At 36.3% G+C, this 27,790-nt stretch overlaps 2 protein-coding genes across 2 annotated transcripts; one reads left to right on the top strand and one right to left on the bottom strand.

The window, feature by feature from the left end:
- Positions 1–227: 227 nt before the first annotated feature.
- On the top strand, positions 228–16,853 carry LOC137394270 (DNA primase large subunit-like). Its single transcript, XM_068083723.1, has 13 exons — positions 228–313; positions 872–996; positions 3,826–3,932; positions 4,082–4,155; positions 5,974–6,091; positions 6,212–6,295; positions 6,385–6,522; positions 6,640–6,780; positions 7,822–8,007; positions 12,921–13,047; positions 13,236–13,318; positions 13,550–13,712; positions 16,712–16,853. The coding sequence occupies exons 1-13, from the start codon at positions 282–284 to the stop codon at positions 16,822–16,824; spliced, it is 1,491 nt and encodes a 496-aa protein (XP_067939824.1). The 5' UTR covers positions 228–281; the 3' UTR covers positions 16,825–16,853.
- Positions 16,849–27,789, bottom strand: LOC137385253 (palmitoyltransferase ZDHHC17-like). Its single transcript, XM_068074754.1, has 14 exons — positions 27,717–27,789; positions 26,785–26,962; positions 26,564–26,681; positions 25,714–25,862; positions 25,474–25,612; positions 25,174–25,336; positions 23,149–23,277; positions 22,811–22,959; positions 19,974–20,199; positions 19,433–19,589; positions 19,251–19,334; positions 18,143–18,291; positions 17,914–18,005; positions 16,849–17,471 (listed from the first exon to the last, which is right to left on the bottom strand). Exons 2-14 carry the CDS (start codon positions 26,888–26,890, stop codon positions 17,351–17,353), a joined length of 1,782 nt encoding a protein of 593 aa, XP_067930855.1. The 5' UTR covers positions 26,891–26,962; positions 27,717–27,789; the 3' UTR covers positions 16,849–17,350.
- Between the last annotated feature and the right edge of the window lies 1 nt (position 27,790).

The following is a 27,790-nucleotide window of genomic DNA, read 5'->3' as shown; positions in this document are numbered from 1 at the left end:
AAAAAACATTTGCAATTAATCATATAATTTATAGTACATTAAAATTATGTTGAAAAATACAAACTCAAATAAAAATATTAGTCAAATTGCGCGAATAAATACGCAAACAGCATAAATAAAAAGGTTTGGCTCGCTATTTATTGGTAAAATCTGAATGAGCCTAAGTTCTGAATGAGCCTAAGACAGCCTCTCCACCCCGTCACGAAACTGCGGTTATGTGTCGATCGCGGGAAATCAAAGAAGACTGCGTTATTAAAAAATATAGTAGTTAATAGGTAGTTATGGACTTCAAAAGAAGCTCAAGAAGTTTGAAGTGAGTGGCAGCTGCCCAGTCTGTTATAATTGTTTTATTTTTGGTGACTTTTCTCGTAAATAACTTCTGATACTCGATCAAAATAATATTTTGCATGCTAGTTAGTAAGTACTAAATGACATTTGAAAACATGTCAAACTTCTAGCAAGTTGGTAGTACTACCAACTTGCTAGAAGTTTGACGTTATCTTAGCCCGCCTTAAATCTGTACGTTGACCAACGTTTCATTACAGTGTAATAATTCAACGTGGAAAGGTTTGGTCTACATAGGAGGCTCTTGTGGTTGAACAATTGTTCCATTTTGGTTTGGGCAATGCCTCTGTGTACATTGGAAGCGGCCTATTTGAAAAAGAAGTTGTAAGCAGTGACTTGAGTAATCGTTTATAGTGCGATTAAAGTTTTACATCGCTAAAGTTAAGCTTTTTCATAGCTGAACGATACCAAACAAGCTCTACATGAAGCCAGGCTTTGGAAGCAGGCCGATTGTATTTAAACGTAGTAATATACATTTGTTTACTAGACAGATTATTTGTACACTGTTTTCGTCAATATTTTCAAGTTATGATTCGGCACATGTCTTGGACCATGGGCAAATATATGGCTACCATTCATTTTACAAGCGAGCTCCAACAGGATCTATAACTCTTCAGCAGTTTGAAGCGTATGCAGTGGAAAGGTTGAAAGGTACACAAATCTGATATTAATTTTGATTGCTTTCCTAGTACATATACATCAGCTTTCAAACTTTAAACTAAAAGTATCTTATAGTATTATTATTAAACTATGAGTATATGATCTCGGTCTGCTTTGAGTAAACAGAGTTGTAAACCATTTCAGTTGACTTTTTGTTTGTTAAAAAAAGCAAACGGGTCTATACACCAAGTCAGTTAAAAGTCATACTAAATAGGCATTGTTTTAAAAAATTGGCTGTTGAAATCTATTGCGATGAGGAATTACATTAGAACTGCTATTAAAAAAGTGTTGGCCGTAAAATTACTTGAAAGAGAATCACCGCATTGACTGCTAGTATTTTTTTATCAAATAAAGTAGCAAAGAATAGCAGTAAAACCTAGTGGCTCCCGTTAGAAATTCCTGATGAGCTCGTCTAATGCTCGGAGACTGTAATCCACCTTAGATATATGCATCTCATATACAGTAAGATTTGCATCTCATATACACATCTAGACACTCTCTGGTCTTATGTCTGAGTTTATTGAATTGTGTTTGGCTTGTTTACGTCATGCACACCAAAACATGCGACAAGTCTGGTGCAGACATACCAAATACACAAACATCACTCACTAAAGATGAGGTGAAAGGTTATTAAGAGTCAAATTACTTTAATTGACCAGGAATCGGATCAACCAACTTTTTTGCCTTGAGACGCATTTTCAGTAAAGTATATAATGGCTATAACGAATCATTGGAAGAAAGATATGTGGATAGCCAGCTACTGGCTACTGCAAACTTTATTAGCGTGCAACTTATTTTGTTAGCAGAGCTCTGTGTGGGTAATTCCTCGAAAAGCAAGCATGTCTGTTTTGCATACCGCAAGCATACTGCATATTTTCTAAGAACATTTGTGGAGCAAACAATGTCTCTGTGAACCTAACTAAAAATATCTGATCAAGCGGCTAGGCAGCTCAGGGAACCTTGACAGCTAGAGACATACTCAGTTTCAGATAGTAACTTACGTGTAAGGTCATATGCCATTCCTGCCTCCCCTGGTGGACTTGTTTGTGAATACAGTCATACTTCGGCTTACGAGCTTAATGCGTTCCGAGACTGAGCTCGTATGTCAATTTACTCGCATGTTGGTGCAATTTATTTCTATATAGAACAATTAAATATATATTGATTGGTTTCCATACTCTAAAAAAATGCAAATAAAACACTCAAAACAAGATATTGTAACAGAAAAAACATGTTGGTTGTTGTCTTAACTTACCACATGCTTTCAAAAAGCAACAAATAAAAAATAATGCAAGGAAATGTGATTAATTAAAATATAAAATTAAATACATACAGTAGCAGCTAACGCTAGCATTTGCCAGGGAGGGAGATATAAGTGTTATCCTTCATTACAACAGTTGAATTTGATAAATTTGGATTTTATCAAAGTCTTAAAAAACAAACTTAGAAGCAAACCTAAAAGTAAACTTTCATTTTTAACTTAGCGTAATTAAAATTTCTTTGGCGTTCATAGTTTGAAGTTTCTCGCTGGTTAGTTAATTTTTCCTTTGTTTCGCTTTCACGACTAGCCGGCCGTTTTAAGATAAACCTATCTAAGAACGTTTGCCTTTGTCGCTCTTTCAACATGTTGCGATTAGGACGAACACAGGTGTCGTCACAAAGGGTTAATGCACGACCACTAGCCAACTTGTTCAAAATTTTATAATTTTGATATATAGCACCGGCCTTTTCACATAGGCCTTTTCGCCTTTTAACCACCGGCCTTTTCGCCTTTATTGAAACATCGTTTCAGTTACGCTGTCACCGGCTATTTGTTTATCTTTTATTCAATGCCTGAGCAGTCTCTCCATCAGCGGTCGTGAAGATCGCTGCGTCGTTTAGAAAGTATGGTTAGTCATTTTGCAAACTAAATGCCCTGAATATAACCCTTCTGTTTGATAATTGTGGATGTATTTCTGTAATATTGCTGAGCTAGATCAATCACGCATACACATTTCGCATATTTTACAATAATTTTCCGTTTAATATCAATTGTTATCATTTGCTTTTTCTTTCCATTATCTTTTATTTTACTGGCAAACTTTCGGTCAATGCAGAGTACTTTTAATTCACATAATTCTGCACTGGAAATCGCGCACAAAAAACACGGTACAAAAGTGTAACCTGAGCAGTTGAAAAATACTGAGTAATGCTGTTCTCATAAAACACCTCCGGCATACTTGGCAACTGACTCACGTGCTCGTATCTCAAACATGGCTCGTATGTTAGTGCTGAAACTTGCTTAAAAGCTGGCTCGTATCTCAAGTTTCTCGTACGTTGGAGCACTCGTAAGTTGAAGTATTACTGTAGAACTCAACCTGCTGTTCACAGGTCAGAGGATCTAGACCACTAGGCCATGGCTAGGCCAGTGTAGTAAGTAACATTCAATTTTCAAAGTATAAAGTACGTCTGTGTGAGTGCATGTTATACTTATACATCTGAGTTGTATAATAGCACTCCGGACAGCATGGAGTACTTGCTGACTCCTGCCAAACCCATCAAGTCAGTTTTATGCAGCCACTTAAAAGACAATCAAAGGTTCATAGGTTTGTTTGATAAGCTCATCTTTTTAGGATAAGGTAATTTTTGAAAACTTTTAGCTTTTCAGTATTCTGTATAGTTTCACAATAATGTGGTGTACGACTTCAAACATATTTCAAATGCCAATAACTGACACGAATTAAACAAGCCAACTGCCAATGACCTATCAATAAATTGCTCACAGCTCGATTTTACTAATAATTGCCACCTTATTGTGTCATGAAACCTGGATACTTACAGTGCTGAAGGCCATAGAGCTCAACAGCATTATGAAAACGAAATATGAAGAATTTGCTATTAAGATGAAGGGACAGTTCAATGAGTTGGGCTGGCATTTCCTGACCTCGGTATGATAGATATACGCTTGCTACTGTTTTATTACTGTGTATTCCCTTTTTTAGGTGTTCTCTACTTGTAAATATGTTTTATAATGGTATTATAAGACTTTTTATTGTAGTCATACTGTGTTGCAGCTGCTTATACATGTATGTTACAGGGAAAGTTAAACAAGGAAGACAATGAGAAAGACCTGATTTCACACCACATACTTAGACTTGCCTATGCTAAATCGTACGTTGGCTATTTCTTTACAAGATTTTTAGTTCTGTCTGTAAGCGGACGGGTATTTTGTTGACATTCTGTAATAATTCAATACTAGCTTAATGGCATATCATGTTAAATTATACTTGAACTAGTCCCTCATTAGCCATTATAACATGACTACAGGTAAGGCTATACAAGCCTGCTACCAGTAATACATGTAACCCTGTATAACCTGCGCATGGGTCTGCCTGCCTGACAGTGACTAAAACCATCAACTTCCATACAAGTGGGAAGGGTGAACCGGGCACCCTTACAGGACCAAAAGCAACATTTGTAAAAATATTACGTTATACTAGTGAAGTACTGTTGCAGCATCTGGAAAGCGAAAATAAACATGGGAGAGAGAGAGTGACCGAGATGCGGTTAACCTCAAATATCACCTAGTCTAAAACCTCTATAATATTTGAGTACCACCTTTTACTTAGCGTCACCTCTAATGGAATGCCACTATAAGGGAAAGGTTGAAAAATGCTGCCCCTCTCTTTAATTGAATGCCACTTCTATCACACCGCCACTTTGCCTTTCATTACGTTTAATCTTTACAAACCCATAATAGAAAATGATCAGTAGAAAATTTTCCACAAAATGGTTTTAATAATGACATCAATAACAATTAATTCTTTCGTAGTTGCTTCAGTGATTGCCAAGGTTACAGTAACGATGTGGCTGAAAAGATCGATCGACACAGTCATCAGAACGACACGCTAATCGCAATCAGGAAGGTCTAAATCCGATCCATTGTTTTTAGAATTGTCCATAATGTGGTTTAAAACCTGATGTGAAGATATTAAAGCATTTTGATGAATGATGAGAATAATCTTTAAGAACAGTGTACAACGTAATAGCAGCCATTGTTCTGGCGTATCGAAGTCTGTTTTCTGACTCCAAAGCTTTACGGTTTTTTCCTTAAAACTTTGAAAGCAATGCTTTCAAAATAAGTGATAACTTTATCCATTTAATATGTTTTACTCAAAGTAGTTCCTTGTTTAACCTGGTCTGATACGAAGATGGTTTAGCAAAATTCTGAGGCCGGATGGCATTAATGACCGGAGGAGAGTGCAAAATAAAGGCGACAACGATGTTTCTTCGTCAGTAAAAGGCTTAAATTTATCTTCCTAAAATTGTGACGAGCTAGTTGAAAAATTAAGCGCCACCCTCTATTTGAATGTGGCCTCTAATAGAACATCACTATAAGGGAAAGGTTGAAAATAAGAGCGATATGGCACTCGACTAGGGTTCAAATATGATAAAAAATACCAAAGTGGTTGGTAAAAATTGTGTTACATTTATTTTAGCGCATGGTGATGCTCTGAAGCTTAAAGCTCTATGGAGATGTGCAGTTCAATAATTTTATAATAACCTATTGGATACTGACCCTTAAATTACTATAATTAGCCTCAGTGCTAGCTAATCTGATATTGACATACACTGTTAGGTAGTGCATCACAATTTCCAAAGTAATACACAATCAACAAATGGTTGTTGTCAACCTCCCCTCCTTACTCTTCACTTTGATATTATTGTTAATGTAAGTAACTTCTACCTCTTTGCGGGAGGACCTACCAAGAGTGATATCATAGATATGTCATATCATACCGAGAGTGATAAGGGCATCCATAGTCCTGTAGCTTTGTTCATGCTAGCGCAACAAATTAGTGATGACCTGTAGTCCTTGGAGTCTTGGATTAGTTATATTCCTTTGGTGTTGTATTAAATTATCTAAGTTTAGCTTTCCGAATGTCTATATTAACTCTACTTCAACTCAATGTTCCTGCTGTAACTCAGGGAGGCGAAGAGGCAGTGGTTTGTGACGCAGGAAGCTGAACTTTTACGGCTTCGAATGTATCATGTCAAGAACCTGATGGACAGACTCCTCGAAGTAAACCATCTTCGATCCAATGTGGTATGTGAAAATACTTCAACCTCTACTAAATTTTGAATACGAAGGTCATTGTTTTTCAACTGGCTTTAAATTCTGCAATGGTCACTGTTAAAAAGGTTGTTAGTTTGATCTGCTTTTTAGGTTCCAGAAAATGAAGCTCAGAACCTTGTAGAAGAACTGAAGGGTTGCCAGAGTGGTTTGATCACAAACCCTACTTATTATAAAGTTAGTTGCTAATGTCCACAGGCAGTATCATTAATGTCTTTATTTGTACACATTAGCTCATGGTTGTCATGGTAATACGCATGTCATAGGTTGCATTTGAGGAAGTGCTTCAACTCGTTTCTATAAGAAAAGTGTACCTGTCGGAGGGCTTTGCATACCTACCATCTAGCGAGCTCACTTCCTTTGTGCTGAACAAGTATAGGATTCACCTAAAGGAACAAATGGCTGTGAGTGTTGACACCTACACTTGCTCTATATCATCCTTAGATCTCTGTAAAATGAGTGAAGTAATTGACTCGATCAGTAGAGAAACAACCTGTACAGTGTCTGGCCTCTGTTTTCAGGTAGCGTGCAAGTTGCTGCCAGGCTTGGAGGAAGAGAATCGTGTTATGAAACAGCTAAATGCACTGAGTGGGGCTGACTTAGGAGCTTCTTATACAGCAAAGGCTGTCGGAGACGAGATCACTTGTGACATGCTTGATGAGGTTGGAGTCTTGGTTGTCTTCCTTACTAGCTACTACAATGATGTCTATGTTGTCTATGTAATTATGAGACCACCTAGTGATTTTTTCATATTCTTAGTCATTTATGACATAAAATCTTGTTCTTTATTATTCATAACAGGCCATATCCGCTATATCTATTTGAGAAGCACGTTTTGCAGACCCTCTGTTTGCCATCAAAAGTATTCACAAGAAATAAAATTTATTGGGCATCATTTTATCCCATCCTGTGATTGACAATAAGGGCTGGCCAACTAAATGTAAGATGCCACTAAGGCACTAATACTCCAAAGGCCACCAATTTACCTTCATATAATTATATTAGATGAGCGCCTGGGTAAGAAACAAAATTTGCACAAAAAATTTGTTTTTCTTTAACATATACAACATTTACCATTTGAACTATTAAATTTCATATCATGAGAAAAATATTTTGCACAGTTCAAATAGTTTAAAGGAAAAACCGAAACAACTGTAAAGGTGTTTAAATGTGAAATAATTAGCAAGTAATGGCTATATAGTCTGTTCTACTACGATGAAAAATGATTTGGTAATGCTACAATTAATATGAACTGAGAAAACAAAATAAAAATCATGAATCTGTTGAAGTAACAATAAAAATGAGTACATAGAAGTGTGTGTATAAAAAGGTTACTGTTGCAGCAAAAGCTATCCATGAAAATTTTGAATACAACGATACTGGTACCTCTCAATACTGGTACAAACCTTAAAAATGAGATATCGATTTTTAGTGGTGTGTACACTTTCAAGCGATTGCCCTTGGGAAGAACCGGAAATTGAGGGAATGTAACGGCACATTTGAAATTGAATCTGTATGTTTGAAAATGACAGATTTAAAAAAATAGTTAATGGTTATAAGGCGTTTAGAAGATTTTCAAAAAAAATTAAAAGCAAAATGGGAATATCAATTAATAATAAAAAGTACATGCTTGTATATAACCCAAAGCCGGGTTATTGAGATACATCTGTTCTCAGTCTTTGCCGCACTTTTGTTTTTGATAGCTGAGTGGCCACTCATACCCTCTATGCATGCAAAGTCTTCACAAGCACATCCGGAGCAAGCACCATGCTAAACATACAGGGCGCATGCAGTACGGTCTTTTTCTCAAGGGCATTGGTGTCTCACTTGAACAGTCGCTTAAGTTCTGGAGGACAGAGTTTTGTAAAGGAGGTATGGAGGTAGACAAGGTGAGGAGTTGTACGACCTTGTGTCCGTATAATCTTAAGAGATCATTTTACTTTTGATGTTTCTATCTTGCCTTGTTATGTCCCAATCGAAGGAAAGAGACCATAGCTCTTGTAGTGTGATACAGGAATCCCACACTTTTCGTGGTTAATCGGGACGGGCACCTCCAGCGATAAGTGAAAATCTGCAAAATAGAAACTATCAAACTCCTATCTAATAAAGTCACTTTTTCTTTAATCGTAAACATTTTCCTCCTTTTTTATGTTCATCAGACAATGTTGAGGGTCGATGGCATATAAGTGACATGATAAAGGGTGTCATAAGCACTTCGCACTTTCATAATTCACAAAACATAACAAGAAAAACAGTGAACCGCAGCGATCTATCATAATATGATAACAATAGATCATGATGCTCGCGGAGAGATCTCACTGGGCCAGAGTATGAGTAAGATTTATGTATTTTACATATTTGATTTTTTTATGTTTATTTATAATCATCTTTTACCCCACGAAGTAGCGAGGGATTACTGTATTAGCCACAATTGAGGGGCAGGTACCATATACCCATGCTAATGAATAATTCTTGGCTATCAATTGGAAGGAAACTTTAGTCCAGCTGCTTAGGTGTGTTATTGTCAAATTTACAAGAGAATATCTCATAGTATGCTTGTTAAAAGAGGCCCAGGGTAGTGTTACAATACTCTGCCGATTATCCGGTCAGGCAGTGGACTTTCTGAAAGCTGAACTATCTCAATTGCAAATTCTAGACATTATCTGTAGGAATGTTAGGCCTTTGGTATCCATGATTTTCACGATTCATGACATTCTCATTTTATATAGTAGCAATTTTTTGTTAATTTCAATTTATAGCTTCAAAATTTAATAATCATAGATATAGTCATAGAGGTACTCCAAGAAGATTTATACTCGTATAATAATGACTAAGAATTATTATTTCACCATTGCTGAATTAAATAATAAAGTGAGAAGCTGATTGTACCCATCGCCTATCTTGAACATCCGCTTTGCTTTTGGGATGTTTCTATATTCAACGACTTTTCAAATATTTCCAAATCATTGTATCATGATTTTTGTTTTGAATTGTGCACAGCAGGTGTGGGATTTGATTTTTTAGACATCAGTAACTGTCGTCAACAGTTAGTTTGACTTTTATCAAATCAATGTTTATGTTAAATTTACAAAGGTGGTTTGTGCACAGCTCTTATTTTAAAGGTTGACTTGCAACAAAATTCACATTACAGTTATTTGATATCAAAAGATTCACCATGTCTTACTCTGCTGTGTTGTAGGTGCAAAATATGTGGAAATGTGATTACAAGCCCTTAAAAGCTCAAAAACGAACAGTTAATTGCAGCCATCACAAAACCGCCGTAGATTAGAATCTCTTTCCAAAACGGCTCAAATGGGACGTAGTTGTACAAGACGGCTTCTGTTTACACTTTCACGCAACCTCATTCGTCGAAATATTTTTTTAAATATACTTCACACATTCAATAAAACCATGTCTATTGTTTTTACGCGTCTATTTTATCGTCATTGTAATGCTGTCACTTTTAGCACTGATATCTTATAACTTATCGTGAAAATTCATTTAATTTTTTAACCTTAGCTCAAAGGAGTACATATCATTGTCTGATTAGCATGACGAGTCTGTTGGTCACCTGTAATAATCGAAAAATGCTGCAGAAAATATTTGCTGTTTGGCAGAAAGTATGGGTCACATGATCAAATTACGACTAGAAGATTAGACCAAGCTGAAACAAAACTGTAAAGTAGCCAGGGATTACGTGTTTGTCACAATTTCCATTTCCATAATTCATTTCCATAACATTTCCATAATTTATTTCCATATTATTTCCATAACATTTCCATAATTTATTTCCATTTCCATAATTCATTTCCATATTATTTCCATTTCCATATTATTTCCATAACATTTCCATAATTCATTTCCATAGTTTTCTCCATTTCCATAACATTTCCATAATTTATTTCCATATTATTTCTATTTCCATAATTTATTTCCATTTCCATAATTTATATCCATTTCCATAATTTATTTCCATTTCCATAATTTATTTCCATAATTCATTTCCATATTTTTTCCGTTTCCATTACATTACCATAATTCCTTTCCATATTATTTCCATTTCCATAACATTTTCATATTTCTAAAATAAAATTTCCATATCCATTTCCATAAAATTATGGAAATATTTATGTTTATGGAAATGGATATGGAAAAGTAAACATTTCCATAATATGTTTAGCGGTCCCTGCAGCAATAGCTTAGCCAGGCATGCATAATGCCTGGCCTTCTTTGTTCTAGTCTCTCCTCACTAATCTACTTGCTGGCCTTGTCAACATTCCTTTATATTTATGAGCTCTACTGAGGCTATTGTTACTCGTCGGAGCATTGAGATACGGCAGTCCTGGTTCTGCTCAGCAATTACCTCTCCGTCGCTCGCTTGACTGTCAGCGTTGAGCAGCGGCTTATGCGAGTTTTTGGTTGCTGCCTAGGTGGAGCGCTGAGTCAGCAAATGATCTGGCTCGCCACAGGAAGTTGCCTTCTATCATGACTAGTGCAAACACTATGTTTCCATTGATTGTCTTCACTCAGTTCTGTCATGAGTCAGGATTTTCACTTTGCGGCTTTTGGCAAAACAGTTATTTGTTGTGTTTGCATGAGTCCATGATAATGTATCCTGGGTATCACACATGATTGCCAAAGCCTAAGAACAAACACCCTAGCCTAAGGACTAACACCCTAGCCTAAGGACTAACACCCTAGCAGTCACGCGTACAGTGTGAGATCGTCAGGTTTAATAACCATACCGTGAGCCGAGATGCCGTGAGTGGTTGATCTACCAGCAAACAGTGGTTTACCGAAATAAATATCGCAAGTTTGAATCCTGTTAGAAGGAATCTTTTTCCTAACTCGTAAGGATGGCTTTGGACACACAGACAGACACAGCTTTTATAGTAGATAAGATTATGGGTGCTTTTAATTTATTTACTGGGACTGGGATGTGTGTGAGTTATTATAGTTGTGTCCCCCTTGAAGTAATCCGTTACTTGCCTAGAATTTCACAACTAAACTATTTTCATAAAAACAAGTCAATTGTGTAGAATTTGGCTGTGTATGTATTATTATATTGCCTTAAATTAGGTAGAACAGCGATACTAAACCATGTAAATACTTGTTGTGAAAAAAACATAGAGATTCTTTTATAGAAGCCCTGGCCAATTCTGACATTTTAATTGAAAACACACTGTCAGTATGACCACATCAGTAGACCAATCATGGTGGCACACTCATGATTATAGAAAACCATGTCAAAGCCTGGATTTGATAAACCTAAAGTAATGATCAGTAAAAACAATGGCAGCTGCTAGGCTGTGTACGTATGTGTGCGCGCTTGCGTGTCAAATAAGTGTATGTGTGCAATCGTCAACTCTATCCGAACATGTGATTAATTTATACATAATATGATTACGATATTTGCTTGCTAATATACTTTATTTAGGGTCCAGGCAACATCAAAACTGTATGCTACCATTGCCTATAACTAAGCCAGAGACGATTTGAGATAGTTTCTTTCAGACTCCCTTAGTAGTTTCTGTAGTACCACTGATGTTAGCTGGGTTTGTGTGTGTTACCATTGTCTGTACATGTAGCCAAGTCCAGAGACAATTTGAGTTAATTTCTTCCAGACCCCTTTAATAGTTTCTGTAATACCACGGATGTTAGCTGGGTTTGTGTGTTACCATTGTCCATAATACATGTAGCCGAGCAAGAGACAATTTGAGTTAGTTTCTTCCAGACCCCTTTAATAGTTTCTGTAATACCACTGATGTTAGCTGTTTGTGTATTACCATTGTCTATTCATGTAGCCTAGTCTATACAATATAACTCCCCTCTGTTTATATTTTGGATTACGTGTATGTTACAATTTCCATAATTCATTTCTATATTATTTCCATTTCCATAAAATTTCCATAATTCATTTCCATAATTTCCATATTATTTCCATTTCCATACCCTTTCCATAATTTATTTCCATATTATTTCCATTTCCATAATTTATTTCCATATTTCCATTTCCATAATTCATTTCCATATTTTTTTCCATTTCCATAACATTTCCATAATTTATTTCCATATTATTTCCATTTCCATAACATTTCCATAATTCATTTTTATAGTTTTTTTCCATTTCCATAATTTATTTCCAAATTATTATTTTCATAATTTATTTCCATATTTTTTCCATTTCCATAATATTTCCATAACATTTCCATATTTTTTCCATTTCCATAATTCATTTCCATATTATTTCCATTTCCATAACATTTCCATATTTCTAAAATAAAATTTCCATTTCCATAAAATTATGGAAATATTTATGTTTATGGAATTGGATATGAAAAAGTAAACATTTCCATAATATGTTTAGCGATCCCTGAAAGTAGCGAGCATCTATATTTGATACGGGGTCTTCGGTAAAACCCGAACTGTTTGTCATAAACTAGTGCTACGAGAAGTTTTATATCAAGCCTTTTATTGGCCTTTCAATATACGTAAGAACATCACGTGACAAAACAATAACCAAATGTAATGACTACGTCAGAGAAATAAACTGATTCCGATCTACGGCGATTTCATGATGGCTACGATTAACTGTTCGTTTTTGAGCTTTTAAGAGCTTGTAATCACATTTCCACATATTTTGCACCTACAACACAGCACAGTAAGACATGGTGAATCTTGATACCAAATAACTGTAATGTGAATTTTGTTGCAAGGAAACCTTCAACCAATTACACCAACTGGTAGCCTGTTCTATGTTGATAGTTGGCCATTAAGGCTTGCATATATTGCTATTTGTCAGTTTGACAAGAGCTATGCATATGGTATCAGACACAATTATGGCAAAGAAGGGAAGCGTGCCGACTACACTCCGTATAGCTGCATGAAAATCATAAACTTACCCGAAGCACAGGCTGACCAATGCCATGGTAAGGTCAGACTGGTGTCTGAGTTGATTATGGATTTCATGTGTATTGACTTTTATGCTAATCCTAAAAGCAAGGTAAATTATATACAAAATGTGTTCTCCTGATTGTAGTAGCGCATCTTGACTTTGCCAAATTATTCTGTAAAATTGGTGTTAGTGAACTTACATATTATCGCATACTTTATCTAGGCTGCCCCTACAAAATAGCAGATGATTTGACAGTTCGACAAATGTTGGAAAAGAGGAAAATATCTTTAGAGGCAGTTGAAGAGGTAGGAGTTGCTTAGATGTTTTTTCGATAATAAACCTGCTTTCTTTGTCTAAAGAATGATTTGTTCTCTTAATGGAGTTGTCTTCACTTTGGCCATAGAGATTTGGTAGTTTGTAAATGTCCTCCACCCTTATATTACATATAGGAATATTTGTTGCATACTGAGATCTAGTGATCCTCAAAAGATATGGGTGGAAATTGCCAACTGATCAGAAAAATGCGCATGTTACAGATTATGACACTAAAGAAGCAAGGCCACTATCAGATAGCCTGCACATCTTTGTTTAAAGCCACTCATCCGAAGGAAGGCTTACAAGATGGGCTTCGACATCCAAACCAGTACTTTGCAGAAAGTCAGGCTATTTTACACGGGACATCCGACTCTACAGAATCAAGTTAGTACTTCCTTGCTCTGGTCTACGTGCGGGTGCTAAGTAACGCACATTTTTGAAGTAGAGGGAAATCTACCATATAAAAAAATGTATATAAACTACCATAACATTTTTATAAGGTGTATGGAAAATCTGTTCTGGGCCTTTTCTGGCTTATTTGCACTTAATTGGCCGAAGTACCAAAGTTTATGTTATGTACTACATAATTGTATATTATATCATGACATATGGTGTGATCTTGTATTGCCACTGTACACTTTGTTGAGAAGTCAGTTCGCTTGTTTGTGTTCACTACTCAGCTTGATACGTCTTCGACGGGTGCAATCTAGTAGGGCCACAATTCAAATAATATTGAAAGACCAGTACAATATTGTAACTCACAAAATATACTAGCAAAATGCAATATCACCTCATGGAGGGCAGAGCAAATAATTTTTCTTTTTAATTTAGCATGATTTAATCATACAAATTGTAAATAAAACGCATTTTATTTGTTGTATAATGGCAGCTTAGTGTTCTTTATCTTTATTAAAAAGGTGAACACAGATTTTTAAATTGTTCAGTACAATAGGTCACGTTTCCTTTTATGTAATTATAACTGAGAGATAGTAGAAAATCAAATTGAAGCAGCTTGGACTGGATGAGCTAGTATTTGGCATTTGATGATCTAAGGCTTCATCTATGGTCAAGGAAAGTCATCCCGACACATTCGCTTGTGTCGGGTTCTCCACACATTTCATAGATACATACTTGCGGCAAAAAATATCGTTTGTTGAATCCAGTGCGGTTAATCTCATGTGTATCCGTAAACTTGGAGTTATCCTATACACGCTATTTCACTGATATATGATCAAATAAACCAAACATTTTTGTTATGAGGCAAGTGTACTAACGAGATTGTGGGCTATGGCTGTAAATGATCCATCGACACTCATGTACTGATCTAGTGTTGACGGACCATATTTACTTATTGCGTAACTAATCAAGGAAAAGGTTACCGTCATTCTGCTACAATTGTGAGGGAAACCTTGTGTCTTCTCTCGTGTATACCCAACCTATCAAACCCATACCCCTATGCGGGGGGGGGGGGGGGGGGAATTTAAAAGCGCCCTTTTGTGGAAATTTCACATCCTTTTTTACTGCGAAAAGCTGGCTACCATCTGTATGCTTGCAACTGCACTGGTCACACAGCAGTATTCCCAAAATCACAAACGCTGTTTTATATAAACATTTAGTTTGTGCTCAAGCATATTGTTTCTTAGCAATTAACTCAAGTTTATTTTGTTAGAGAATTTGTTAAGTTAGGATCAGACTGATGCAGTGTATAATGGAAGCTATAGAGTTCTAAAACTGACAGCAGGTGAATAATTGAAAAGAATAGCAAATTATCCAGAAATGGCCTTCTGTAAGTTGGTAGTTGTGAATGTCCATCATTAAAGATCACCTTTTTATGCACGTCTCAGTTCAAAAGGAGCACCCACGATTAGTAGGACGTGTACGGTATATGCGGGGTGCGATTAATAGTAGTAGGGTGTTACTAGGATATGAATGTAAAGTGTTTGCTGGGTGGTAAAAAGACAGTAGTATCTCACTGAACTTTTCTAAAACTTTTCTAAAAGCTGTGAAAGCTTGTAAATATTGTACCTAAAATTAGACTTAACCTTTTCGTTTTGCACATAGTATGCGGAGTTGATTGACGCAGGTGGCAGTGTCGTTTTACCAAACTAAAGGGTGTAAGTTCAAATCCCGTTAAAAGCAATATATTTCTTAGGCAATGAATTAAGGTAAAAATATAGTGAGTAGATCTATTTATTTTCATTGGCACAATTGTAGTTTTCCAATTCACTTTGCTTTTATACCAGATATCCTACTGCATTTTTGACAAGTTGTCTATCACCATCAACTGACTCATTATATTCCGTCACACACTCACCAAGGCTTAAAAAATCGCTTTTGTCCGGACGGAGTTGTTTTAAGGATCATCATCGATTGCTAGGTATTAGATTACAAATGTGACTGCTTGTTATGCTGCGACTAATAATTTGCGAACTTTAATGGGTTTTTCCAGTTGTAACTCAAGTGAGCTTTGGATAGAATCTCATATCCTACTGACTCATGGTCTTACAATTGTGTATAAACTGGATAGAGTGACATTGCGATGCTATATACCGTAAAACCTCTATTTGAACACCACCTTTATTTGACCCTTACTATAGGAGAAAGGTTGAAAAATACAGCACCACCTTTTAATTGAATGTCACCTCTATTTCACCGCTACTTTGGCATTTTTTGATCTTTACAAGCCCATAATAAAAATATGATAAGTAGAAAAGTGGCCAAATGGTAATAATAATGACTTCGTTACATCAAGAACAATTGAGATGTTGCTGAAGTGGTGGCTATGGTTTTAGCGATGGTGTACCTGAGAAGATTGATCTTCACGATCATCAGAACTACACTCGGATCGAAGTCACTAAGGTCCAAATTCTATCCAACCTTTTTAGATTCATCCATAATGTGGTTTAAAATCTTACCTGAAGCTTTTTGAAGAACAATGCAAACACTCTTGAACATCATACGATGTAATAGTTTTCATTGTTATTTCGTATTTCAACTTGAAAACGTTATGTTCGTTTTCTAACTCCACAGCTTAACGGTTTTTTCTTTAAAACATTGAAAGCAACACCATTGCAATAATTAATTGCATTACTCTAAAATTTTATGATCAAAGTAGCTCTTTGTTCTGCTCGAAGGGAAGTGCAAAAAGGCGACTTTAGCATAGTTTCACCTGTCAAAGGGTTAAAGCTATCTTTCTAGCGCCAGCCTCTATTTGAACGCCCCCTCTATTTGACCGCCACTATAGAAGGGTTGAAAAATAGAGTGCCATGGCATTCAAATAGAGGTTTTACGGTAGCTTGTTTGAGTGAGTTCAGTTTAAAGTATACGCCTTGAGCATGGGCAGGTAGGTGATTTTGAATTGAAAACCCATAACTTTTTTGCAGAGGCGAAGCAGGAGCTACGCAAGCCTTCAAGTCACCGAAATACCTCAAAGCAGTCTAGCCTGAACAAAGAAAACATGGAATTCACTGATGAATTCACTGATGACCTGGAATAAGCCGTGATTGAAATAACTCTTGCCTTAGAACCACAATATCATTATTATATTTATATACTACATCGATGCATGAAACCTAAATATTTTAAAAAGCGATTTTGCCACCTATATACATGGCTTTTACAAATATCAATCAACATGAAAAGGATTTGCCTAATGAATGTAACGTACTGACACATTGTGTATGAAAAGCAATATACAATATGACTAGTCGTTGAGCTGTAGGTCAAAATGAACCTTGCAGTTTGTTCTATATGCTCGTCAGTATTTCAACTGCATTTAAAACCAATATAAGCTTTGCGGTCTATACTAACAGAATGTGGTCTATGCTCAAACACTTTACAGAATGTGGTCTATCTTAGAAGAAATAACAAAAGCTGAGAAATGTCACGCTTGTTCATAGTTTGAAATCTAAGGCTAGTGCATAATGGAAGAAAGAGGCTAGAGATTAGAACTTGTTGCAAGGGAAGAAGTTCCATCGATGCTCATGCAGATAGATGTGGAGTCTAAGCTATATTAAGCTTTATTAAACATACTCCCGGTTGTTATTCAGCTTGTAGACTGTCTTCCAGTCAGTGTGGGAGGGGCGACATAGACCACAACAACTCCATCTCATTGTGTCCACACAATTTTGTACAGGACCACGACTACAGCATCATAATGAAAAATGATACATAATGTTTATAGGTAAATTATGTATAATGCCATTAGATGCTACATAGTACGACAGGTGCTATGTAGTGCGACAGGTGCTATGTAGTGCAACAGGTGCTGCGTTGTGTGACAGGTGCTATGTAGTATGAAAGGTGCTATGTAGTGCGACAGGTGCTGCGTAGTGCAACAGGTGCTACGTAGTGCCATAGGTAATGCTAGATGTAGTTCTAGGCAGCAGTAATATATACTACTTTTAATAGCAATTCCCCAATAGGAAATCATGTTCAAACAGTAATTTGTCACAGAAGCAAAACCAATTGAAAGCCAAGAGAATGATTTTGACAATCCTGGGTTGTCAATAGCAACAGAATGTTCAAGACGACAAGAAAACTTCTAGCACAGGTAAATGCTATATACTAAATAACCAATGCTTACTTGAATGGGTTATAAAACACTCCGTCTTTTTTTAAATGCTTGTAGCGGAATTTGTTGATGTTCTCATTGGTCGTAATGCCTAAGTAAGCGATCTACAACAGGAAACATGCAGCACTATGACAGCAATCTTAAACCGATTTCTTCCACCTACCCAAGATCGTCTTTATATAAAAATTAGCCTAAAAAGTGCTTGAACGTATCAGTTTGGATGAGTAGTGGAAGCTGGTACCTGGTAAACCATGTTGCTAAGCAAGATGCCAACAAAAACAAGATGGACGCAGCAGTGAAGGAAGATCCATGAGACCCAGGGACTGCAGCGTATCACATCTATTATATCATGCATACCGAGTGATGCCATACCGCATCCATTCAGCCAAACTGCAACAAACAACTCAGGTTTAGGTTAAAACGATCGGTACGGCTAAAAGAGGAATGTTAGAAGTGTAAAAGTCCCCAGTAATAGCCTTCTGAGTGAGAGAAAAGATACAGGATTGCTCTGAGCAAACTTGAAGCTAAATAAAGCCTTTTAGAATTTAAATCGATTAAAGATAAAAATTGAAATATTTTATTTAAGTTTTCTAAAGCCGTAAAAGAGAGCTTTTTCTTTATGCCATGAGCACCACATATGACTCTAAGAAATCTTTGGTTTAGAAGCCAGCTTAAAATATAGCATTTAATTATTAACTGCATCATCTGCTGTCAGCAATACTGCTGTAATATGTGGTTTTAAGGAGACTCTCAGATATACTGCTCACATATCACTGAAGCTTTTTAGGGCCCCGTTACATATGCACGGTAAAACATGTACACACATCACACAAATTTCACGCAAATGAATATTACATTAGTGAGAATTACTAATATACTGCTAGTTTCGGCGAAGAAATTGGTAAGTTATTTCTTGGAGGCATGCAGCTGATAATCCAGGTTTTACATCCCAAATCTTAGAGCACACTCCGTTCAATTAAATCACCGAAAAGAGCCAAATCCTTGCAGTGAGAGTACCAGGAGGATATCTATATATTTAAGTAGTAACTCTTTTATTTTAAGATTTGGTAAAAATATAATTTGATCTGTTTTAATTGAACAGTCATGTGGCAAAAGCACCCTCATTAACTGTTGACTACACATACACCAGACTGCACATACACCAGACAGCGATATGTATGTATTTACTTCTCATGATAAAAGCATGACAAGTAAATACATACATACATATCGCCACTATTCTATTCAGTAGGAATTAATGCCGTACATACATCTATACAAGGCTATCATGACCACTTAGTCGCTAACTATAGAGCAGCTGCCGTAGATGATCTGTAACAGGTACTTACAAGTGATACATCCATAGGCACACCAGAGTATCATACCAATCAGGTATGTCAAATAAAGCACAAAGTATCTCACGTTGCTCGCGCCTACAACAATATAAAACATTTCAGACAGGAAAATGATTGCTTGTTCAGGCCTGCTTACGGAGAATGATGACGAAAAAAACAAGTACTTTTGCACTCACCTACACAGTTGTATATCCATGGACAATGATGATCAAACATGGCCACACACTTATCACATATAGAACAATGCTTTGACCTCAACGGCTTCCGTAATATGCATGTGCTACAGAAATCCTCAACAGTTAAAGTGGAAGTCTCTGATAGCTCCATTATTGCCTAGCAACAAAGCACAAAACAACCGCTGATCTCATTTAAATTCGGAGATATCATAACTTTGCTAAAACACCAACTTAGAAAATCCCAGTGGTAGTCTCACTTACATTTCATCGACTTTGACGACCAATTATGTCAATGGTGACTATTCAACACCCACATGCTTTATACCAGTTCAAATAGTTAATAAAACTGTATGGAGGTGTGTCAAGCTGTTCGCAGAAAAGTTAAATGCTGTACATACGATGGTCTTCATGCAAAAGACAGTATCTATATCTAAATGTGAGAAAATGTCAAAGACATTTTGTGAAAATATTGCCATGATTAGGAAGCACTAACAAGCTGACGGCCAAAGGCTATTGACACACGGGGACCATTATTCTATACCTGATGCTGCTGCTCTCTGCTGGGTCGAAGATAGCCAGGATCACAACGTACACTCTTAGAAAAGTTGTACACAAGGAGTACAGTAGTGGCAAAGAAGGCAGCATGTAATAGTAGGCTGTCTATATATGGTAGTGCATAGAAAAACCATGTAAAGTACATCCAGAACTTGGTAGCCATGTAGAGTCCAAATGGTATCGTATTTCCTAGTCGTTCATCAAATAAATGCCTGCAATAGTTTCAGGGCTATTCCAAGTACATAATTTAAAATTTATGAAGATGAAGCCGAGACAAATATACCAGGTATTGATAAGTACACACAATAAAAACCATACATACAGTCAAACTGCACATACAAAGTTAACCGTTCTGATATTTGCTCTGTATGCCGAAATCATCCAACGTTGAAGCAAATATGCTTCTAATAATCCAGTGTCTTTTATTCAACCCATTCCAGAGTTCCAAAACCCATAATACATCAAGTAATACATATAGCATCAAAGCAAATACAATAATACATGAAAAAATAAATTGAAAACTTAAATTAATTAAATTAAACTTAATTAATAAAATAATTAACAACAAAAAAGCTAAACCTTACGGACACGGGAACAGAGTGAACAGGAGTGTATACTCAGCTATGCAAGTTCAATTTAAGAGAAAGTGGTAGAAATAAGCAGCATAACTTACTCTGACTTACACTTCATAGTTGAACCTACTTTATATAGTTTTTGTTATTTCTACGTTAAACTTTTAATTTCCACCAGTTTTTAGACGTCATACGTTAAAAATAACATCATGCCCTCAGACCAATATTTGCAGAAATTTTAGATCAAATGTAAAAAATTTGTATGTGTCCAGTGTCCATGGCAAGTCGAGGTTTGACTGTATTTGAAAATTGATTAAAATTATCTGATAACTCTGATCATAACGAGCCATGTGAGGTAAGAGATTGCGTGTGCAACCAGTATGAGTCATATGAGTATGTTATGAAACCCTATTATTACGTGTACAGCCAGTATGAGTCATATGAGTGTGCTGTGAAACCCTATTATTACGTGTGCGGTCAGTATGAGTCATATGAGTGTGCCGTGAAACCCTGTTATTACTTGTGCAGTCAGTATGAGTCATATGAGTGTGCTGTGAAACCCTGTTATTACATGTGCAGTCAGTATGAGTCATATAAGTGTGCTATGAAACCCTTTTATTACGTGTACAGCCAGTAGTAGTCATATGAGTGTGCTGTGAAACCCTGCTATTATGTGTGCAGTCAGTAGTAGTCATATAAGTGTGCTATGAAACCCTTTTATTACGTGTACAGCCAGTAGTAGTCATATGAGTGTGCTGTGAAACCCTGCTATTATGTGTGCAGTCAGTAGTAGTCATATGAGTGTGCTGTGAAACCATATTATTATGTGTGCAGCCAGTATGAAATATGAGTGTGTTGTGAAACCATATTATTTGATGAGACCCTCCCTAATGTGCGCGAAACCATGAATTTGCACTTATTTAGAAGCTAAAAAACCTGTTAGAATTATTACCACATAATAAACAGGTACATAGAGCAGGCCCTTGCATTGTTACCATGCGTATCACAGGAAGGAGAGAGAGCAAGAGGACCAATAAAAACATGATGAGTGTAAACAAGTAAAAAATGAGGTATCAGCCTACGACCCAGTGAGATTGAAAATTGGAATAAAGGAAGAAGTGTCACTAAAATAATTTACTATTTTTTAAACATTACATGGGTGACAATCAATCACAATAGTTTTTGCCGCAGCATTTTCCTTACAAAAAAGAAGAACAAACAAGCTAGTTTAGACCACTGCTTTCAGAGAAAGCAGCACACTGGATCAAACATCTTAGTTTTTTAATGCACAAGCAATAAAAATGAAATGTTGGTGAAATATGTTTTTATAATACCCTACAGGATAAAAATATTCGATGGATTTAATAATTCGTGAGTTCACGTACAGTCAAATCCACAAATTATTACAATCCGCGAATAAATAATTTCATTTTTAACACAAGGGAGAATAACTACTACCTCAAATTAAAAACTAGCCGCTAGGCGGAGTGAGTAAACGTAGCTGAGTTCCAAACTCTTTTAAAATCTTCGCCGGGGCTTTGAGTTAAGCCCATTGCCAATGCATCACACTTGTTAACAATATTTTTTAAGGTTGTCACAAGTTATTCGGAGTTCGGCGCGGCATCATCATCGACAAAAATCCCCTGCAGTTCTTTACATTGAAAAAAAAACTCATAACTTACCACAAGTTGTTGGTTCACCAAAGGCCTCCAAATCGATGAACATTCATGAAAACCTCTGGATGCAGCCAAAAATTTAAAGCTTAGCATGATCGACATAAAATTCTTAGCTAAACAGAAACCTAAACACGTGGTATACACATGTGAAAGTTATACTCTATTGCTAGATGCTTTCACGAATTAATTTATTCACAAATGTGTTCATCCGTGAATAATTTGGTCCACGAATATGCTTCAAAAAACAATTTTCACGAAATTTAACTTCGTGAATAATTTCATCCTGTAGGGTATGATTACTAGTAGCGTCTTAATTACCAACTATAAGTATAAGCTTTTGCCTGATCGGCTGACATAAGCTAATATGCACACGTTACAGGTACCGATTCAGTCAATCTAAAAAAGCGCAAATTCACAGAGCAATAAAATTTGCAAAGGTTTTATGTCGCTGAATAAATGGTTTTCTAGTAGTCTCGGATGTTAACAATATATTAGAAGCATGTAGTAAGAGTTACGCACTACTTAAAAATAATTTAGGGTTACTTACTGGTTAACGAGCAGCGAAGTATACTTACTGTTTGGAGTACTTCCATGAGAGATATACGAGTCCAAGCAAAAGGAAACGCACCCACCAGAAGCACCACCAGTAATCCATTTCAAAGGTCCATCCAACGGCCCATAGAGCGAAGAATGGGTAACCTATCATGTATTTTTCTCTAAATGCCTACAATAATACTTGTTTGTAATTGCTTGAGTCCATGAAACACTGACATCACCTATCTACATGACACCTGTCAACACCCTTACGATGATCAAGTGAATAAGTTAATCCAGTCACCCATCTAATAAAACGTACAATTAGCTCATTTTTCAATCATTCACATGTCGTTATTTCGAGAGATTTGTTCCCTACCCGGTTATACTTAGTCCTGCGTTGAACAAAGCCCGGGTTATCCAGTCCGCTGTCCAGTCTTTTTTTGGCCAGCCTCTCAATCATCCAGCGATTCTTCTTATTCTTAGCGATGTCGAGTGAAGTCTGACCCTGTTTAAAACATCAACACAGACCCTTGGTCATTCCCCCACTAGACCTGTATTACACTATACACGCTTTTAATAGTTCTCCTGACCTACTATGCATTTACCTGTTCTACTATCACTTTACTAAACCTACATAGATTTGAAATGTCCCATCACTAAACCTGATCAGCTAAGACAGGGGTCAGCAACTCCGCTGCTCCCTCTGACTTTGGATTGTTTCTTTTTTTTATCATATTCCAAGTAATTCATAACAATATCGAAGTTTTATCACTAGATTTTGTAATATAATTTAAAAAATTGTAAATATGGTAATAAATCAAACATTGTCGTTTGCTATGCGTCATTATTTATGCGCCGATAAAGCCGGCAAAATTACGCCAGCCAGCACGACACTTCTTGATTTTTTACCCCAAGTAGGCAAACTATGGTGAACACTTTGAAAAATGACAGAGGAAAACAGAACATTTAATCTTACGCAGGCTATTTCGTTTGCTTTCACTCCTGATGAGACTGGCTCACCAGTTTGCTTAATATGTAATGAGAAATGCACGCTTACTCACCATACACGTCAAAAGACAGCACACGGAAAAAACGTAGGACATTTGCTGCCGTTAGCAATTTAAGTTTGGCGTTTTATTAAAAGAAGGACTGCATTAAACATGAAGTTGCAATTTTTCTTGAAACTAACCTTAAAAACAATGTAATATTGTTACGCTTAAGTTATTATTAGCTATTTTATTGTTGTTTGCAAAAGTGTGATTTTGTTTTCTCAGCAGTTAAATCATTATACACGCCACACTTTTTCGTTTTATGGTGTAAACATGGTATAAAAGCATTAAAAGCTAAACCAAAAAACGTTACATGTAGTAATTATTTTTTAATTTAAAATATCGAAGAGGGTTTGTGGCTCCCACTGCGTTCTTTCCTGCAGAAAACGGGTCCAAATGACTCTTTGAGTGGAAAAGGTTGCCGACCCCTGAGCTAAGCATTTATCCGTCTTATTATTTTACATTTCCTACAGTGAGCTTACTGTCCTCCTACTAGTATATCTGTCCTCCTACTAGTCTATCTGTCCTCCTACTAGTCTATCTGTCCTCCTACTAGTCTATCTGTCCTCCTACTAGTCTATCTGTCCTCCTACTAGTTTATCTGTCCTCCTACTAGTTTATCTGTCCTCCTACTAGTCTATCTGTCCTCCTACTAGTCTATCTGTCCTCCTAGTCCATCTGTCCTCCTACTAGTTTATCTGTCTTCCTACTAGTCTATCTGTCCTCCTACTAGTCCATCTGCCCTCCTACTAATCTATCTGCCCTCTTACTAGTATATCTGTCCTCCTACTAGTCTATTTGTCCTCCTATTAGTCTATCTGTCCTCCTACTAATCTATCTGTCCTTCTACTAGTCTATCTGTCCTCCTACTAGTCTATCTGTCCTCCTACTAGTCTATCTGTCCTCCTACTAGTCTATCTGTCCTCCTACTAGTCTATCTGTCCTCCTACTAGTTTATCTGTCCTCCTACTAGTTTATCTGTCCTCCTACTAGTCCATCTGCCCTCCTACTAATCTATCTGCCCTCTTACTAGTATATCTGTCCTCCTACTAGTCTATTTGTCCTCCTATTAGTCTATCTGTCCTCCTACTAATCTATCTGTCCTTCTACTAGTCTATCTGTCCTCCTACTAGTCTATCTGTCCTCCTACTAGTCTATCTGCCCTCCAACTAGTCTATCTGTCCTCCTACTAGTCTATCTGTCCCCTAGAAAATCATCCATTCTTCTTCAAGTTTTACTATATTCCTACTAAACTACGCATCCTTCAACAAAAGGAATAGGGCTGCTTTTGCAGTTCTCGCGCTTTAGAACAACTGTATCAGAGGAAAGAGGTTTGCATATTTTAAACATACAGCCAAGTTGAGAGCATCGAGGTCTACATTCTGTTTGGTTAAAAGATTGAGAGCAGTCGAATTGCCCACAAGGAGACCCCAGTGTAAAGGAGTGTGTCCATGTTGTGTATCCTTCTTGTTCACATCAGCTCCGAGTGTGATGAGCAGCCGAGTGGGATCCATACTATCAATATTAAAGTACAGCTGACTTATTTTTATGAAATTTTGTTGAATTCTATCATAAATAGCCAAGTAAATATACCATTTTAGTGAAATGTTTTGAGTTGAAAAGATGTCTACATAAAATCCCAGTTTCCTTACCTCGCAGTTCTGTAGCAGGCCCACATCAACGGGGTCATTCCATTTTTATCTGGAGTATCTACATCATAGCCTTTGGCTACGAGGTAGGCCACTATTTTGCTGTGTCCGAACATGCTGCACAGATGTATGCACTGGTAGCCTGTAACAATATTGCTGCATTGCTATAGCATTAGCCCTAACAATAAAAGATCATTAATAACACTGTACAACATGTAACATGATGAGGACTAAGCTGCATACCTTCTCCATCAACAGCGGTTGGATCCGCACCAACTCTCATGAGTTGAACTACCATTGGGAGATGGCCTTGTCTGGTGGCCCAGTGTAAGGGAGTGGAATGGATGGTTCCGCCATATTTGTCAATCACTGCCCCATTGTCAATGTACAACCTGCAAACAAGCATGACAAGCTATAAAATTTATAGAAAGTTTGCAACTAACATGCCTCCAAATTTACTGTATATACCGACCCATGTATAATATATGAGGTTGACATTGGAATCCCAAGAAAAGTTAAAAAAAGTACGGAAGATTCTTTCTGATGTAAGCAATTTAGTCATACCCCGAGTAGAATATAGAAGAGTATAGACAATCATGTAAACATTGTTTTATATAAAACCTCACTTGCGGTGGCGGCACATGTTTAGAAAATTTGCATACACTTGCATTGAGCTGAATTTTTTTACACTTTTTGAAACTTAAAACCCGTGCTAAAAAATAAATATCAACTGGAGGAATTTTATATTAGCTTAAACTAACAAAGAAGTTTAAATTCTAATAATAATTAAAAAATTAATTATTATTCAAAAAATGGATTTTACCAATTATTTGACATACAATTTTGGAGTTTTTTTTAAACATTTAGGAAAGGAAAACTTCTAATATATGGGAATCGCCAACGAAGTAAACAATGAAAAAGTAGAATTGTTGTGGTTAAGTAACCCTAGCTACTTTTTGAAGTGGATTTTTGGAAGGTGAAAGTTAGTGTCTCAGTAATATGTTATCAATTGGAGGCGTGCATTTCCACCGCTACGGCTAACCAGCTATGACGTAATTGTCTAAACTCTTATAATCATAAACTCAGGTCATACCCAGCTATTTCTTGTTGATTATTAATAGCAGCCCAGTGTAACAATGAGGATCCTTCAGCATCTAACTCGTTCACATCTGCTCCTTGCTGTACTAGCTGCTTTACCCGTTCCACACAACCTACACAGCAAGAGTATTAAAGAATGCCACATCATAAAAAGCTCCAACAGGTTAAAACAATAATCTATAGAAATTTATTTATATGATTATTTTAAAAACTTACCAAACTGTGTAGCTTTTTTTATACTGTATGTAGATGGATCCTCAGCAGGTGCGGTTGTTTGAGATTGTTTGAGAAGTTCTTGCTGTTTTTCAAATTCTGCATACATTGGATCACTGGGGTCAATTTTTTCCTGTACAGGATATGGCTTGTACCCATCGTAAGGAGATTCATGAGCATTCTGTATGTGAAAAACAACTAATTTTTCACAATGTGAAAATAAATAACCATTCAATCACGTTGCATACATTGATCGGTCAAATTAAATATGCATGAATGCTTAGTTTCATAGCAATCACTCCAAATAATAAAATAAAATTCAAAGAACATTACCATACGACTCTTTAATTTTAAAACCATATGACTTTTTAATCTTAAACATACAAATCCAGTTAAACGGTGTAAAAACAATGTGACGCTACTCCATTTGACAACATTATAGTTTGAATTTGAGGTTTTTGGCTTTTCTTGTAACGTTAGGCGTGTGTTTAAAATATGAGGTTATTTGGCTTCATCAATATTACAACCAATTTACGCTCTACATAAAAATCCTGTCCTATTTACAATACATGAATAACTTACGAGACAACTTGAAATATCAGAAATAAACATTTGGAAACACCAGACGCAAAATTGAATCGTAAATAAAGATAGTTATGCAAAACATCAACAGTTACTGATAATATATTCAATTATATATTATTTTGTTTAAATCATCATGCTACAGAGTATGCCAATATAGTGACAAGTTATCTAACTTGTACAAATTCATTTTCACCCAAGATAATACGAATGTTAAAAAACAACATTATGGAATTAAAAATGTAGCAAAAGAATGTTCATCAAGGCACACAAATGTTATAATGAAATTAGCGTGCTATAGGCTTATTGACTGCAATAAAATAGATATAGTAATATTAGTAAAAGAGACATACAGAGCTAGAAGCGGCTGCATTTATCACTCTTTCAGCAGGATGACAGTTTATCTCCTTAGCTTCCTTGGAAGTTG

Source organism: Watersipora subatra, chromosome 1 (assembly GCF_963576615.1).
Source record: "Watersipora subatra chromosome 1, tzWatSuba1.1, whole genome shotgun sequence".
NCBI classification, from domain to species: domain Eukaryota; kingdom Metazoa; phylum Bryozoa; class Gymnolaemata; order Cheilostomatida; family Watersiporidae; genus Watersipora; species Watersipora subatra.
The sequence above is the reverse complement of the archived record's forward strand: the minus strand, read 5'-3'. Positions and strand labels throughout refer to the sequence as shown.